Raw genomic sequence first — 11,885 nt, forward strand, 5'->3', positions numbered from 1 at the left:
TATCTTCAATGGCAAGTTTTACCTAAATACAATACTGAATGTTCATCAGACCATCCTAGAGTGCCACGCCATGTTTTGATGAGTTGACTCGCCGCTGTGGATGTCGGGACCGAGAATCGATAGATATGGCTCGATGAGAAACTGATCCCAGTCCAGACTCCAGCCAATGTCCGGCAAAGTGGCGTTGGCCTCGGGTTCCGGCTGCGCCTGGAAGGGTTCGTAGCCCGCCTCGACGGTTTCCAGCTGGGTAAGCTCCTTTCGCTTCTTTGCTATATTGAGACTGAGAAGATGCCGCGCGATTGACAATGCCTGACGGGTCAGTCCGGTGTCCGCAGCCCTGACCAGATTTTCCAATCCCTTAAAGGCAGCAGGGATGTGAGCGGAGGAGGCCGGCGTGTCGATGGCCAACAGGACACAGGCATACTGGAACACGCTGCCGATGACGTTCCAAAGCAGACGACCCTGGTTGGTGAGCTGCTCAGCCGCATCCACTGCGTCATTACCGCTATCAATGATGAGTTGGATTATCTCGTCCGTTATGCCTGCCTTGAGCTGATAAATGCGTCGATAGAAGCAAAACGCAAGGTCCGCCCTGGTCGCCACCAGGAACGGATGGGTGAGATGGAGTTTACTCAGCGCCTTGAGACGCTCAAAGAGCTCCTCTCTCGGCGTTGCAGGCTGACAGTCGAGCTGGAACGGCGAGTTGGGCGACGGGATGATCTGGACTATCTGCACGAACTGGTCGGCAACGGACCCTTGTATCGGGATGATAGCCTGACAAGTGACGGCCCCAAATCTGACAGCCGAACGATCGTACTCGTAGGACAGCATCTGATGCCCGGCCCACGAGATCCAGAAAATTCGCCTCAGCCGGTCCGCATCATGTCCAACAACGGCGGCGCCGGCGACAGATGCCATCCGTTTGATGTTCTCTTCTTCGTGCAGCCCGACCACTTCGCAAAGGTGCATGAGAGTGCACGACGCGACCCAGGCATTACTGGGGCGGGTTGTGGCCCGTAGATAAAATAGCCGCATGCCCCACGCGATGATGTGGTCAATCCTCAGCATCCGCATGGAGGCTGGATCATCGAGAATCGCTTTGGCGTACTGCACCAGGTCGGCCTCCCGCGGGTATCTGGTTGGGGATAGGAACGACCCGAAAGCAGCGACGCCAGCGGCCACAGCGCCAAAGGCGACCGCGGTGCTGCCGGAGCCATGATAATAATCCCGACATCGCTGGGCGTAGATCCTCGGGTCCATGCAGTCGCCGATAGGGCCCATTGCGGAGAAGTACACATTCGAGTAGAAGGCGAGGTCGTCCTCCGAGATCAGTTTCCCTAGGAAGCCATACGCGTTGGAAGCCTCCTCGGGGCGGATCCCAAAGGTGTAGGCGAACGAGTTGACCTTGGGAGGTCTGTCGGAGCCGAGAGCCACGCCCAGGATGTGCGGGAAGGCCATGGCCGCCGATGCTCCGGTGTATCTGGACTTTTGCTCGTCAAAGATGCCGGGCCCGACGGGAGGACTCTCTGTCGACGGGCTGTCAGCTGCATGGGGAGCTCTCGCTACATGAGGTTGGCTGTCTGGGTTGCGCGATTTGCCGGTGACCTCGCTCGCCATACTACTCCCGCCGTCCAAGATGACGCGCTTGGCTAGGGGTGGAGCGTGCCCGCCTCCACCTGCAGTGCTAGTGGTGTCGTCGTCGGCGTACCTGCAGTGATATTCATATGTGACGCACGTGCCACAGGGATACTCCACGTCGCATTTCCGCTTGCGCTGGTGGCAAGGGATGCATGCCTTCTTTGCACGCTTGCGCTTGCTGACTGTCGTCGACATGACAATCAGTTGCTATGTCATAATCTCGGAGGCTTATCACAAGACGGTTGATCGGCTTCCCTGCATCTGACTGTTCTGACATAAGTTGATGTGCTGTTGGGCGCACGTGTCAGCAGATACCCGGAGGCCGGAGTTACTATCCCCCGACAGGATTAGCCATGTACCTTAGTAGAACTAGAGCACTAGAGCTCATTCAAATTACCAGTTAGGGCCCTAGCGGCCTTTTAGCAATTTAGACCTATTAATTATCTAGTTCATTAGTGCACCTATATGATCCACTTCCCTTCTGTTCCGTTAGCACCCAAGTTCGCCAACAAGTACCTAGATATGGAGCCTAGGTACGAATGGTGGTAAGTTGGTAACCCACCTAATTACTAATTGACTACGGATAGCGTGTGGTTTAGAGCAGCTAAAAAGGGTTAGATGAGTCATGTTGGATCATGCTTTTCTTTGCCAGGGATGGATCTGATTCCAAAATGTCCATCGAGGGACCCAGTTTACTAAGCCTGGGTGTTAAATACCTGCTTCTTGATTCCCATGTCTGCTGCTCTAAAGAATTTGCGTCAAAGCCTCGCGCGCATAAAACCATTTCCTTCGCCGGCCGCAACTACAAGGGTCGCTCTGGCTTATGAGTTACATAGCCTCACACCTGCAGGTTGCAAGAATTTGGATGACGACAAGCATGTCCCCATAATATTCCTGCATGGATTCCTTGGGTCGAAGCGAGAAAACCGACGGATCAGCAAGTAAGCTACTATGTGGTCTTGTCACCCCGTTAGGTTCCGGGCTCACTCTTTGATTGAGGCTATTGGCCAGAGATCTGTCGAGACCGGTCTTCGCAGTAGTAAGCAATGCATCCGAATCAAGACTTGGTGACTTTTCAAGCTGACAAGAATGAAGGATCTTCGTAATCATGGGGAGTCGGGCCATCACTTGAAACATGATTACATGGAAATGGCGCTGGACGTTGCATCTTTCATGCAGAGCCACGGGATGGAGAGAGCAACACTTATCGGTCATTCCATGTGCAACTCCCCTTTGCGGGTATCCTGGATCTCTCGTTATTGCTAATCTACTGCCAGGGGTGCCAAAACCGCATTAACACTTGCTCTTCAACTGCCGCATCTCGTCTCCGATGTTGTAGCCATCGACAACTGTCCAATCCATCTACCCCTGATGGATGACTTTCCAAGGTACCTAAAAGGAATGGCAAAAGTCAGCGATGCCAAGGTGAAAACCCACCACGAGGCTGAGATGATCCTGCGAGAATATGAAGATGTACGTGCCGCTTCTATTTCCACCCCTCGCGGAAGACGGATGCTGACATTGATTGAGCCAGTCTTTATCCATACGGCTATTTCTGCTGAGCAATTTTGTCAAAGACAGCGACACGCCATATCTAAAATCCCGCGTCCCGTTGGATATACTCAACACGGCATTGACTCCCTTGGGCGATTTCCCACACAAGAACGAGTCGGTAAAATTTCACAATCCTACCCTTTTTATTCGGGCACTTCGAAGTCATTATATCCCAGAGAGTGCGTTTCCACTCATGTCTTCCTTCTTTCCTCATTCACGGATCGTCAATATAGATTGTGGACACTGGGTGGTTCAGGAGCGGCCGGAGGAGCTGAAATCAGGTGATTTACCTATTTTCTTATCATGAAATGCATCTGCTAACATAAGGCCTGTTATAGCGGTGGTAGATTTCCTGAAGACCAAGCCGTAGAGGTCTTTGACAGCTTAGATCTTGCAGGAGCAACAGTATTCCCATAAGTATTTACGTCAAGACTTAGATTTTGCGGGGTCCTGGATGTGTAAGGCATCTATAGAAGTGATAGTGCTCCTTAATAGGATTCCTTCCTGTGGACATGATTATAGAGAATATACTAATCAGCTATAACTCTGATTGCTACTATACTAGGAAGGAGCAGAATATGAAAAATACTGTTTAGGGTGCAAATGTGAAGCATACTATAGTACACATCCACTTCATGTGGCGCTCTTCCTATGCACTACTAGGACCACTGATGGCCTGGAGAAATAGCTCTGCCGCATTCTCAGCGAATACGATACCCTCGCTCTTCATGCTACGACGGATCAGGTCCCGGCCACGCTCGAACCTATCCCTCTTTATATGAGGCCAAGGCCTTTTCCAACCTGACTGCCGGGACATTGGCGAGACTTGAAACTCCCCCACAGTGCTAAAAATGCGTTCGGCCAGCACAACTGCATCGTACATGCTACAATTTACCCCTTCGCCAACAAACGGTGCCGAAACGTGCGCTGCATCTCCAAGCAGAGTCATCCCTGGAGTGTGGCCCCAGGACCAAAAGAAGAGAGAGAGGGACGATTCTGGAGTTGATTAGCTTGGAGTCAAGGAGCCCTCAATGGTTATATTATATTAGAATCATACATTATATATGATATTCATGCTGTAGTAAATCCCTCTGGACGGAGTAAAAGCATCCTGCATGTCTCAGGGCTCTCAGGACTAGCGGGGCACGTCGGAGTCGCATAAGTTATCCGACGCCGAACCGCCGAACCACTGACTCTCCCTCCACTTCTCTTCCCTTATTATCAAACAGTAGGTAGTGATACGTTGCTTGCTCCTTAGCTTCTATCTATCCACCACCATGAGTGAACCGTTCACCCTAAGACGCCATTCCCAGCGCCGCAGCTGCCTGCTCTGTCGCTCACGGAAGATCAAATGTGACCGACGGCAACCATGTGGGGGCTGCATTCGGGCTGCCTCCACCTGCATTTATCCCAGTGGGACGGGGCGCGCTCCTAGGCGGCCGCAGCAATGCACGAACAACTCGGCGGTGCTGACAAGACTTGACCGGCTGGGGAGCATCATTAGACAGCTGGAAAGCCAACAAACCCAGCAACAACAGCCCCTGGACCCGTCCACAGCCGCTCTGCCAGCCCAAGGGGACCAGCGGAATGGTCGTCTCGCCATTGACAGCACATCCAGTGTCTATGTGAGCAACGTGCTATGGGCTAGTCTGGGAGATGAGGTCTTTTCTTTAACCCCCAAGTTTACATTTTGCTAAGGCCTGACCAAGGACGATAGATTGAAGAACTGCGGGATTTGCTACACGTATCGCCCTCGAATAATGATGACGACGAGGAAGGGGGTTGGCAGGAAGAAACAGATGAAAAGGAGGAACCAGTAGGCACAGTTGGGTTGAATGCCGCCGTCATGGGCTTCAGGTCGCTCGCTCACTCACTGCGAGACTACCATCCGTCCATCTCTCAATCGGTCGCTCTGTTTGAGATTTTCCAGACCAATGTCGCTCCCGTGGTGAAGATCTTCCACATGCCGACCCTCACGAAGCTCTTCTGGGACGCGGTTGCCTCGCTTGACGCCCTCGATTGCAACACGGAGGCCCTCCTGTTTGCCATATACTATGCTGCTATCATCAGTACTGACCAGAACCAGTGCTCTCTTGGCCTACCTCGACACCAGGCCCTTCATACCTGTCGCTTTGCCGTCGAGCAGGCCCTCGCCCGCGCGGATCTGCTGAATACCCAGAACATGATCTTGTTGCAGGCGGCGGCCCTGTTTCTCTGTGCCCTGCGCAACGAAGACGACTCCCGAACAGTCTGGTCGCTGACGGCCTTGATTGTGCATATTGCACAAGCTATGGGTCTCCATCGCGACGGCGCGGCCTTTGGCTTACGGCCCCTCGAGACCGAACTGCGACGGCGACTGTGGTGGTTCATCGTCGGCCTCGACCAGCGCTCGTCCGAACATCACGGTTACGAACCTATTGTATCCGAGTCGTCCTTTGATACCCGGCTGCCGTTGAATATTGATGATTCTGATTTGACCGCGGACTTGATTCAGCCGCCGACCGAGCGAGACGGCGCCACAGAGATGACGCTGAGCCTGATTGGGTGGGAATCCATCCCCATCGTGCGCAAGGTCAGCTTCATTCCACCGCACCGCCGTCAGGCAAGGACAACGGGCAGTGCATCTGTCACAGAGTTGTCATTGGCCGAACGGGAGGCACTGGCCGAGAAGCTGCAGAGCCGCCTTGAGACTCGATATCTGGCGTATTGCAATCCCGCCGACCCCTTCCTCTTTGTCTCAGCTGCCGTGGCGCGGCTGATCATCGCCCGCGTATGGCTGATGGTCCACTATCCTCGCAAGGGGATGGATAGTAGTAGGGAGGCATCAACGGCCCCGCTGCAGGCAAGTCTGCGGGATAAGATTTTTCTCCTCGCCCTCGAGATCCTGGAGCTCTCCTGCTCCGCCCTGTGCAATCCGGATATCGCTCACTGGGCCTGGAGATCCGATACCTACTCCCAGTGGCACGCAGTCGCGCTGGTCCTATTAGAGATCTGTACTCGGCCCCCATGCCGGGATTGCGACAGGGCGTGGGCCGCAGTGGAGATTCTCTATGACCGCTGGCGCATGAAGGAGCACGCGCGCAAGGGCACGTTGTGGGAGCCGATCGGGCGGTTGATGGCCAAGGCGCGTTATGTCCGTGAGATGCAGTCGGTGGACAGAGACTGCTCTGCTGGGGGTTCATCATCGGTGACGGAAGTGAGCCCTGACCTCCCCCAAGGTGCCCATCACAGCAATGTCACGACAACCCTGGATCCCCTGGCTGATATCTTCTCTCTCGCACCCTTTACGGAGATGAATCCTAGTTTAGATGATGTCTTTCTTGTGGATGATGACTTTGTCCAGGTAGATATGTGGACTGTCTCCTAGTATACTTTAGACTTGACTTGGGTTATACTGTTTCTACGTCGGTTTCTACCTAGGTACATGAATTCGGATATTAATTTTGTGTTACTTGTGCATCTGAGGCAATACGTTCTAGTTAACGATATTGCCTACACAGCTAGGTATACACCTCCAGGTCAAAGAAAAGTGTCCTGGTCGTTGTTTCAAAGCAGTTAAGTGGTATCAGGAGCCAAGGGTCTGTTTTCTTGATGACTGCCTACACAGTATAAGCTCTGCAATTCATTTGTCTGATATTATTACACTTTTCTTTCTACTCTTCGTCTACTCCACATCATCAGTGGCACCATCTTTGTCCATGTCTTCTCATCTGAACAATAACAACCACTATCACTGCCTTAATTACTCCCTCGAAAATCCTCTTCTTAGATTCCTGGTTCTAGTTTCTAGAAGTCTTGTTAGAGACTTTATTACTCTTAGATTTCTGCAACTGCGCCTCACTGTGAGTTGTTACTGCTAGGACACTTGACGGTTCTTAGCCAACACCACGCTGTTCTATTAATCAAAGCATTTCACCTGTGCTCAACCCCTACAACAGTCGCAACTATGGCTGATGATGAGCATTTGAACATATACAATCCACCAACGTAATTGTCATGAACTTTAGCCACAAACATAGCTAACGTGACTGTTCTGTAATTTTAGTGTCTGCCCAGCAGATTGCATTGCATTGTCATGGATGTAAAATGGAGGCTACAGGCATCTGTAGGGAGGCCAGATCCTGTAGGTTGTTGATTCTATGAGTCTCCTTCAAAGACCAGGAGTAAAACCTTCTGTCTTTGCATTCCAACCGAGGGGAAAATGCGGACCTTCGTCGCCATCCCATCCCCCCGCCATCATCGCAACTGCAAGAAGCAAGGAAGATGAGGCAGGGAAGTACGGAGTGGGCACCCGCGTACCGCCAATGGGATTGCCGACGTCATCAAATTGAAAGACGGGGTTGAGAAGATAGTCCACGGCCTGCTGCGGGTTCCCCAGACGGGTAGCCGTTAGAGCCAACATGGGGAAATCCCAACCGTATGAGTTGGTCAAGTTCCAAACCTGATTGATCTTCATCATCGTCGCGTTGACGATCCCGACGTCCACACCAGGCGTGGGAGGGAGAAGGCCGTACACGGCAACCTGGCTGGGATGGTCAGAAATGTAATCGTAGGTGGCCCACATATCCGGGAGATCTGCACAAATGGTGTACGCTCCATCTGTCAAGGGCAGAGCGGCCAGGTTACGTTGAACACGTGTCCACTCAGATGGAACAGATTGACCTTGTCGACGCTTCCACTCCGAGGCAATTTGCAGGCCGAAGCGCCAGTACGCCGGTTCGAAGGTGGGATTGTATGTTGAATTCGGGTTCGTGTTCTCCGACGATGGGTACAATGGCGGACCTAGATCGTACACCTGCGTCCAGCTATTCCACCACGCGTACGAGGCCATGAACTCGGCGAGTTCTGTCAAGATGGTGCCCCATTTCCTGAGCGTTCTGAGCTGTAGGAAAGGCGCGATACTCCAGCTCGGCGAAATACATCGCGTGCGGTTGCTGCCAGACCAACAGCGCGTTGATCTCTCCGGGGGCGGATCGATCGGATGGATCGCTCATCTTACCCAGTCGAGCGCCTGAGTACCCCTGTTCTTTGGCGCGCTCGATGGACGAGGGAAGAAAGCGACTATATACTCCGAGAGTGCGGTTGAGGAGCTCCCACTTACCCCATCGGCCCAGTGGCCCAGATGCCAAAACACCATCTCAAGATGGAACTTTCCGTACCATCCGTTGTTTTGCAGTCCTGCTTCTTGCGGAGGGTCCCTCCCCGCGCAATTGACAGCAAGGAGATACTGCGAGAGAATGATGCGCCGCTGCAGTTCTTCGGTGTCCGAGCTTCTGGTGGCCGTGAGGTCGACGAACGATCCTGATTCCCAGTACTTGGCCCACCAGATCGCTGATTCTGCTTTTATCCTGTTGAATGTGCTGACCTCGGTGCTCAGCTCCGGGGTATAGGTGGAAGTGAAGGAAAAGGTCGTTTTCCCAGATGGGTTGAGAACATATCGATGGGTTCTGTTAACGGACCGTTGATGTTCCCTTGGGATAGCCACAAAATGCTGCTGTAGTAGGTTGTTCCTCCCAGAGAATGCTCAATTACGGCTTTCTGGTGGTCATTGAGGGACAGCTTCGTTGTATGATTCGATACAGCATTCCAATCACCGACAAACGGCGCTTGGAATGACGCTGCCCTGGTAGTCAGGGGATAGTAGAAGAAGACACTCAAAGAGCCATTTTGCAGAAGCTGCGAATCGATGCGCACCGCAACCTCGTCCGAACTCGGGCTTCCAACGGTCTGCACAACTACCCTCTCCCCTCCGAGAAAGAATTCAGATGTCAAACGTCCAGTATAGAGATCCAAGTTCTGTGACATGTTGGACAAGTCCGCCAGCGAGATGTTCTTGCCATTGTATAGACGACCGATGCGTCCTAGGTTACCACGATGTGGATTCGCCCTCAGCCAAGTCAAGAGGGCCGCTTCGGCCGGATTTGGCATATCATAGTTTACCAGTCTGCCATGGGTCCACCAGTCCAGTCCGGTGAAGTCGGAGGGGTCATCCTGGCCCGGCTCGGTAGGCAGAGAGTCATTGACCCAAGACCAGGAGGACAGAATGTTGTACGGCAGAATGGTCTGAAGGCCGGTAATATCAGCTCCAAAGGCAAAATTGCCATTTCCCACTTGGATGGGAGTCGTGGAGGACAAATTGGTACGGACGGGATTGAAGCGACGGACGACCTCACGCCGGTTTATCCTCGAGACCTCGACCCATTTCCACCCACGGCAAGGGTCAGAAATATGAGTATTATAGTCTTCAACCGGCTAGAGAACGCCATGATGATTCGCTGGTCTTGGCGCCTAGATAAGGAATGGTCTACATAGAAGCGGACAGTGTATCCATTCTACGATTTGTGAACCCCAGATGCAATGTTAGAAGTAGTCATTGTTATTTCGGGGTAAAGTCCCAAAGGATTTGCAGCATCACCTACTTTTAAGGTTGTCGTGGTCTAATGTGGACCGACCAGTAACAATCGGACCCTCCAGATCTCCATTGGTGCAAAAACCACATCCTTTCAGAGGCGGAATAGGAGATGCAAGTTCCTTCCATACACAATGTTATCTAGTTGGGAGCCATGGTGTTGACTAAACTGTCTTACTTTGATCTAAATCCACGTACCCCACGTTAACATCTCCGCATTGACAAAGGGTTGATTTTTTGGCCGGCCGTATGATTCAATATTGGACAAGTGGGGACTGAAGGATAATACTTATACTGTAGCTTATAATCTTTGCCAGGCTATCGCTCGTCGAGCCAGTCTCAGTGGTAAAATAAGTGCCCACTGCAGCTATTCCTCTCACTCACCATGACTTCAAAGCAAAGGCTCTTCAAGACATGCCAAGGGAGCAATATATTTCCATCTATCATTAAATTTGCATTAATCGGCCAACAGGCTATTCGCTATTCTATATCGAAGTCAATTGGTTTGTTAATAGCCTGTGTGATAGCCAAGCCAGATGCCCATAACTGATCTTGGAAAACAAGCAGACGCAAGGTATATACTATGATCTATTACTCAGATACCAAGCATATAACCATCAAATTGCTAGAGCATTCGGCCTCAATAGTTCAAGATATTTAGACTATTCTTTTCGCGGCTATTTTCAATTTTCGACACTAACAGCTGCACTCTGTACAGAGTCTGATTCGCTTTTCCAACCTCTTAGCATTACAGTGGCACCTCAAGGTGCTTTCAAGCCTTTTCCATTCTCCCTGTAAGGCATAACACTTGCCATGTTAAATCCCACAGAGATGGGAGTGATGACTACAAGTACATCCTGCGTGCGTTTCGCAAATGCAGCCATGGTGGCCGCGTTGTATTTGACAAAGACATCATGTATACCATTGGCAAGGCAATGGATCAGATTTCTAAAGCGGGTCGACGTTGGTATGTATACCACTGTCTGAGGACCATATGTATTTACATATATCTGGTAGATATCCAAGGCAAAATCATCATGACTAATGACATTGATTATTGGCTGCCAATTCCTTCAGTACGCCTTCCAGGTTAGCTTGAGCTTTGTCTAAATTAGAGGGACTGACATCAACATCTATTCCGGCGGGGAAATTGATGGCAACAGATCCTCAGGATATGTGTCTAACCTCAACCTCCGCAACTCACCTAACTGGGTTCAGTGGGTATATAACTTGAGTAATATTATCTTTGATAGCATGTATCTTAACACTTTATTAAGCAATAGTAATCCTATAGCAGACTTGGTTGAGTTGTCTACCTCATACGCTACGCTTCGGAACTAACTTTGCTAGATGGATGGTATGTTTGACCTGGCATGAAGCCAGTGTGAATCGTCTCTTATAAACACAGGGATACCTATCGGTCTGGTAACATCGTAATCCAAAACTCTCGTGTTTTCCGCTCCGACGGCGGGTTGCTCTATCCGTTCAATGAGGATAATCTGCTGACATCGTTAGACTGCGTATCATTCATTCCTAATAGTACGAATATCCTCGTGTAGGTAATATCTCACAAGCGTACGTTACCAGACTGGAACTGACTCGTCTCTGGCAAGAATCTGTACTGCAATGGTTCCCATGGTATCTCCGTCGGTTCTCTGGGCCAATAGGTAGACATTGTGGAGAACATTTTGGTCTATAACACTTCCTGAACGATGCTTCGATACGTGATCCTCCACGACTCTCAGAGCTCGAAAGGAGCTGACTCTTCAGGATGGCGCTCGTATCAAAATCTGGCCTGGAGCAATTGGCAACCCACCAACACTGGCGGCGGCAGTGGCCAACGTAACCTACGATGGCATGCTCAACTAAAACAACGACGGGGCTGTTGAAATGACCCAATGCTACTTTGCTCCCAATCAGACGGCTTGCGATGAGCATTCAGTATGTATCCGTCGCTGGACATACAAGCTCGGCTGGTAGGTCCTAGGCTTCACTCATTGTCGAGGACATTCTGTTCAAGAATTTTGACGGCACTACCAGTAGGAAGAGGGCGCCTTATCTTGCTACTCTTGTCTGCTCAAGCCCAGATGTATGTTTCCTTTTGAATGTCCCTCATAGTCCCCTTTGGTTCACGAAAACAGTTATGCAAGAATATCCGCGCTGAGAATATCAATTATTCCTGTCCCTAGCAACTATCCGTGCCAGGCGCACCCACCTGCTAAGGCACAGATATCACCCAAAGCAGTTGACTATCTTTTGGCCGATATGCTTCTTATTGAGATCC

At 51.1% G+C, this 11,885-nt stretch overlaps 4 protein-coding genes across 4 annotated transcripts; 2 read left to right on the forward strand and 2 right to left on the reverse strand.

The window, feature by feature from the left end:
- Window positions 1-45: 45 nt before the first annotated feature.
- Window positions 46-1,833, reverse strand: Aspvir_002797 (uncharacterized protein; the record flags this gene model as incomplete). Its single annotated transcript, XM_043274393.1, has 1 exon — window positions 46-1,833. The coding sequence occupies one exon, from the start codon at window positions 1,831-1,833 to the stop codon at window positions 46-48; it is 1,788 nt and encodes a 595-aa protein (XP_043130328.1).
- Window positions 1,834-2,370: 537 nt separating this feature from the next.
- Window positions 2,371-3,562, forward strand: Aspvir_002798 (putative alpha/beta hydrolase; the record flags this gene model as incomplete). Its single annotated transcript, XM_043274394.1, has 6 exons — window positions 2,371-2,579; window positions 2,638-2,677; window positions 2,734-2,858; window positions 2,916-3,111; window positions 3,173-3,473; window positions 3,531-3,562. 6 exons carry the CDS (start codon window positions 2,371-2,373, stop codon window positions 3,560-3,562), a joined length of 903 nt encoding a protein of 300 aa, XP_043130329.1.
- Window positions 3,563-4,469: 907 nt separating this feature from the next.
- Window positions 4,470-6,559, forward strand: Aspvir_002799 (putative C6 transcription factor; the record flags this gene model as incomplete). Its single annotated transcript, XM_043274395.1, has 2 exons — window positions 4,470-4,853; window positions 4,910-6,559. The coding sequence occupies 2 exons, from the start codon at window positions 4,470-4,472 to the stop codon at window positions 6,557-6,559; spliced, it is 2,034 nt and encodes a 677-aa protein (XP_043130330.1).
- Window positions 6,560-7,342: 783 nt separating this feature from the next.
- Window positions 7,343-9,674, reverse strand: Aspvir_002800 (uncharacterized protein; the record flags this gene model as incomplete). Its single annotated transcript, XM_043274396.1, has 5 exons — window positions 7,343-8,060; window positions 8,113-8,228; window positions 8,294-8,639; window positions 8,678-9,444; window positions 9,645-9,674. The coding sequence occupies 5 exons, from the start codon at window positions 9,672-9,674 to the stop codon at window positions 7,343-7,345; spliced, it is 1,977 nt and encodes a 658-aa protein (XP_043130331.1).
- Window positions 9,675-11,885: the final 2,211 nt, after the last annotated feature.

This window comes from Aspergillus viridinutans (assembly GCF_018404265.1).
Source record: "Aspergillus viridinutans IFM 47045 DNA, scaffold_13, whole genome shotgun sequence".
In the NCBI taxonomy this organism is placed as follows: Eukaryota; Fungi; Ascomycota; class Eurotiomycetes; order Eurotiales; family Aspergillaceae; genus Aspergillus; species Aspergillus viridinutans.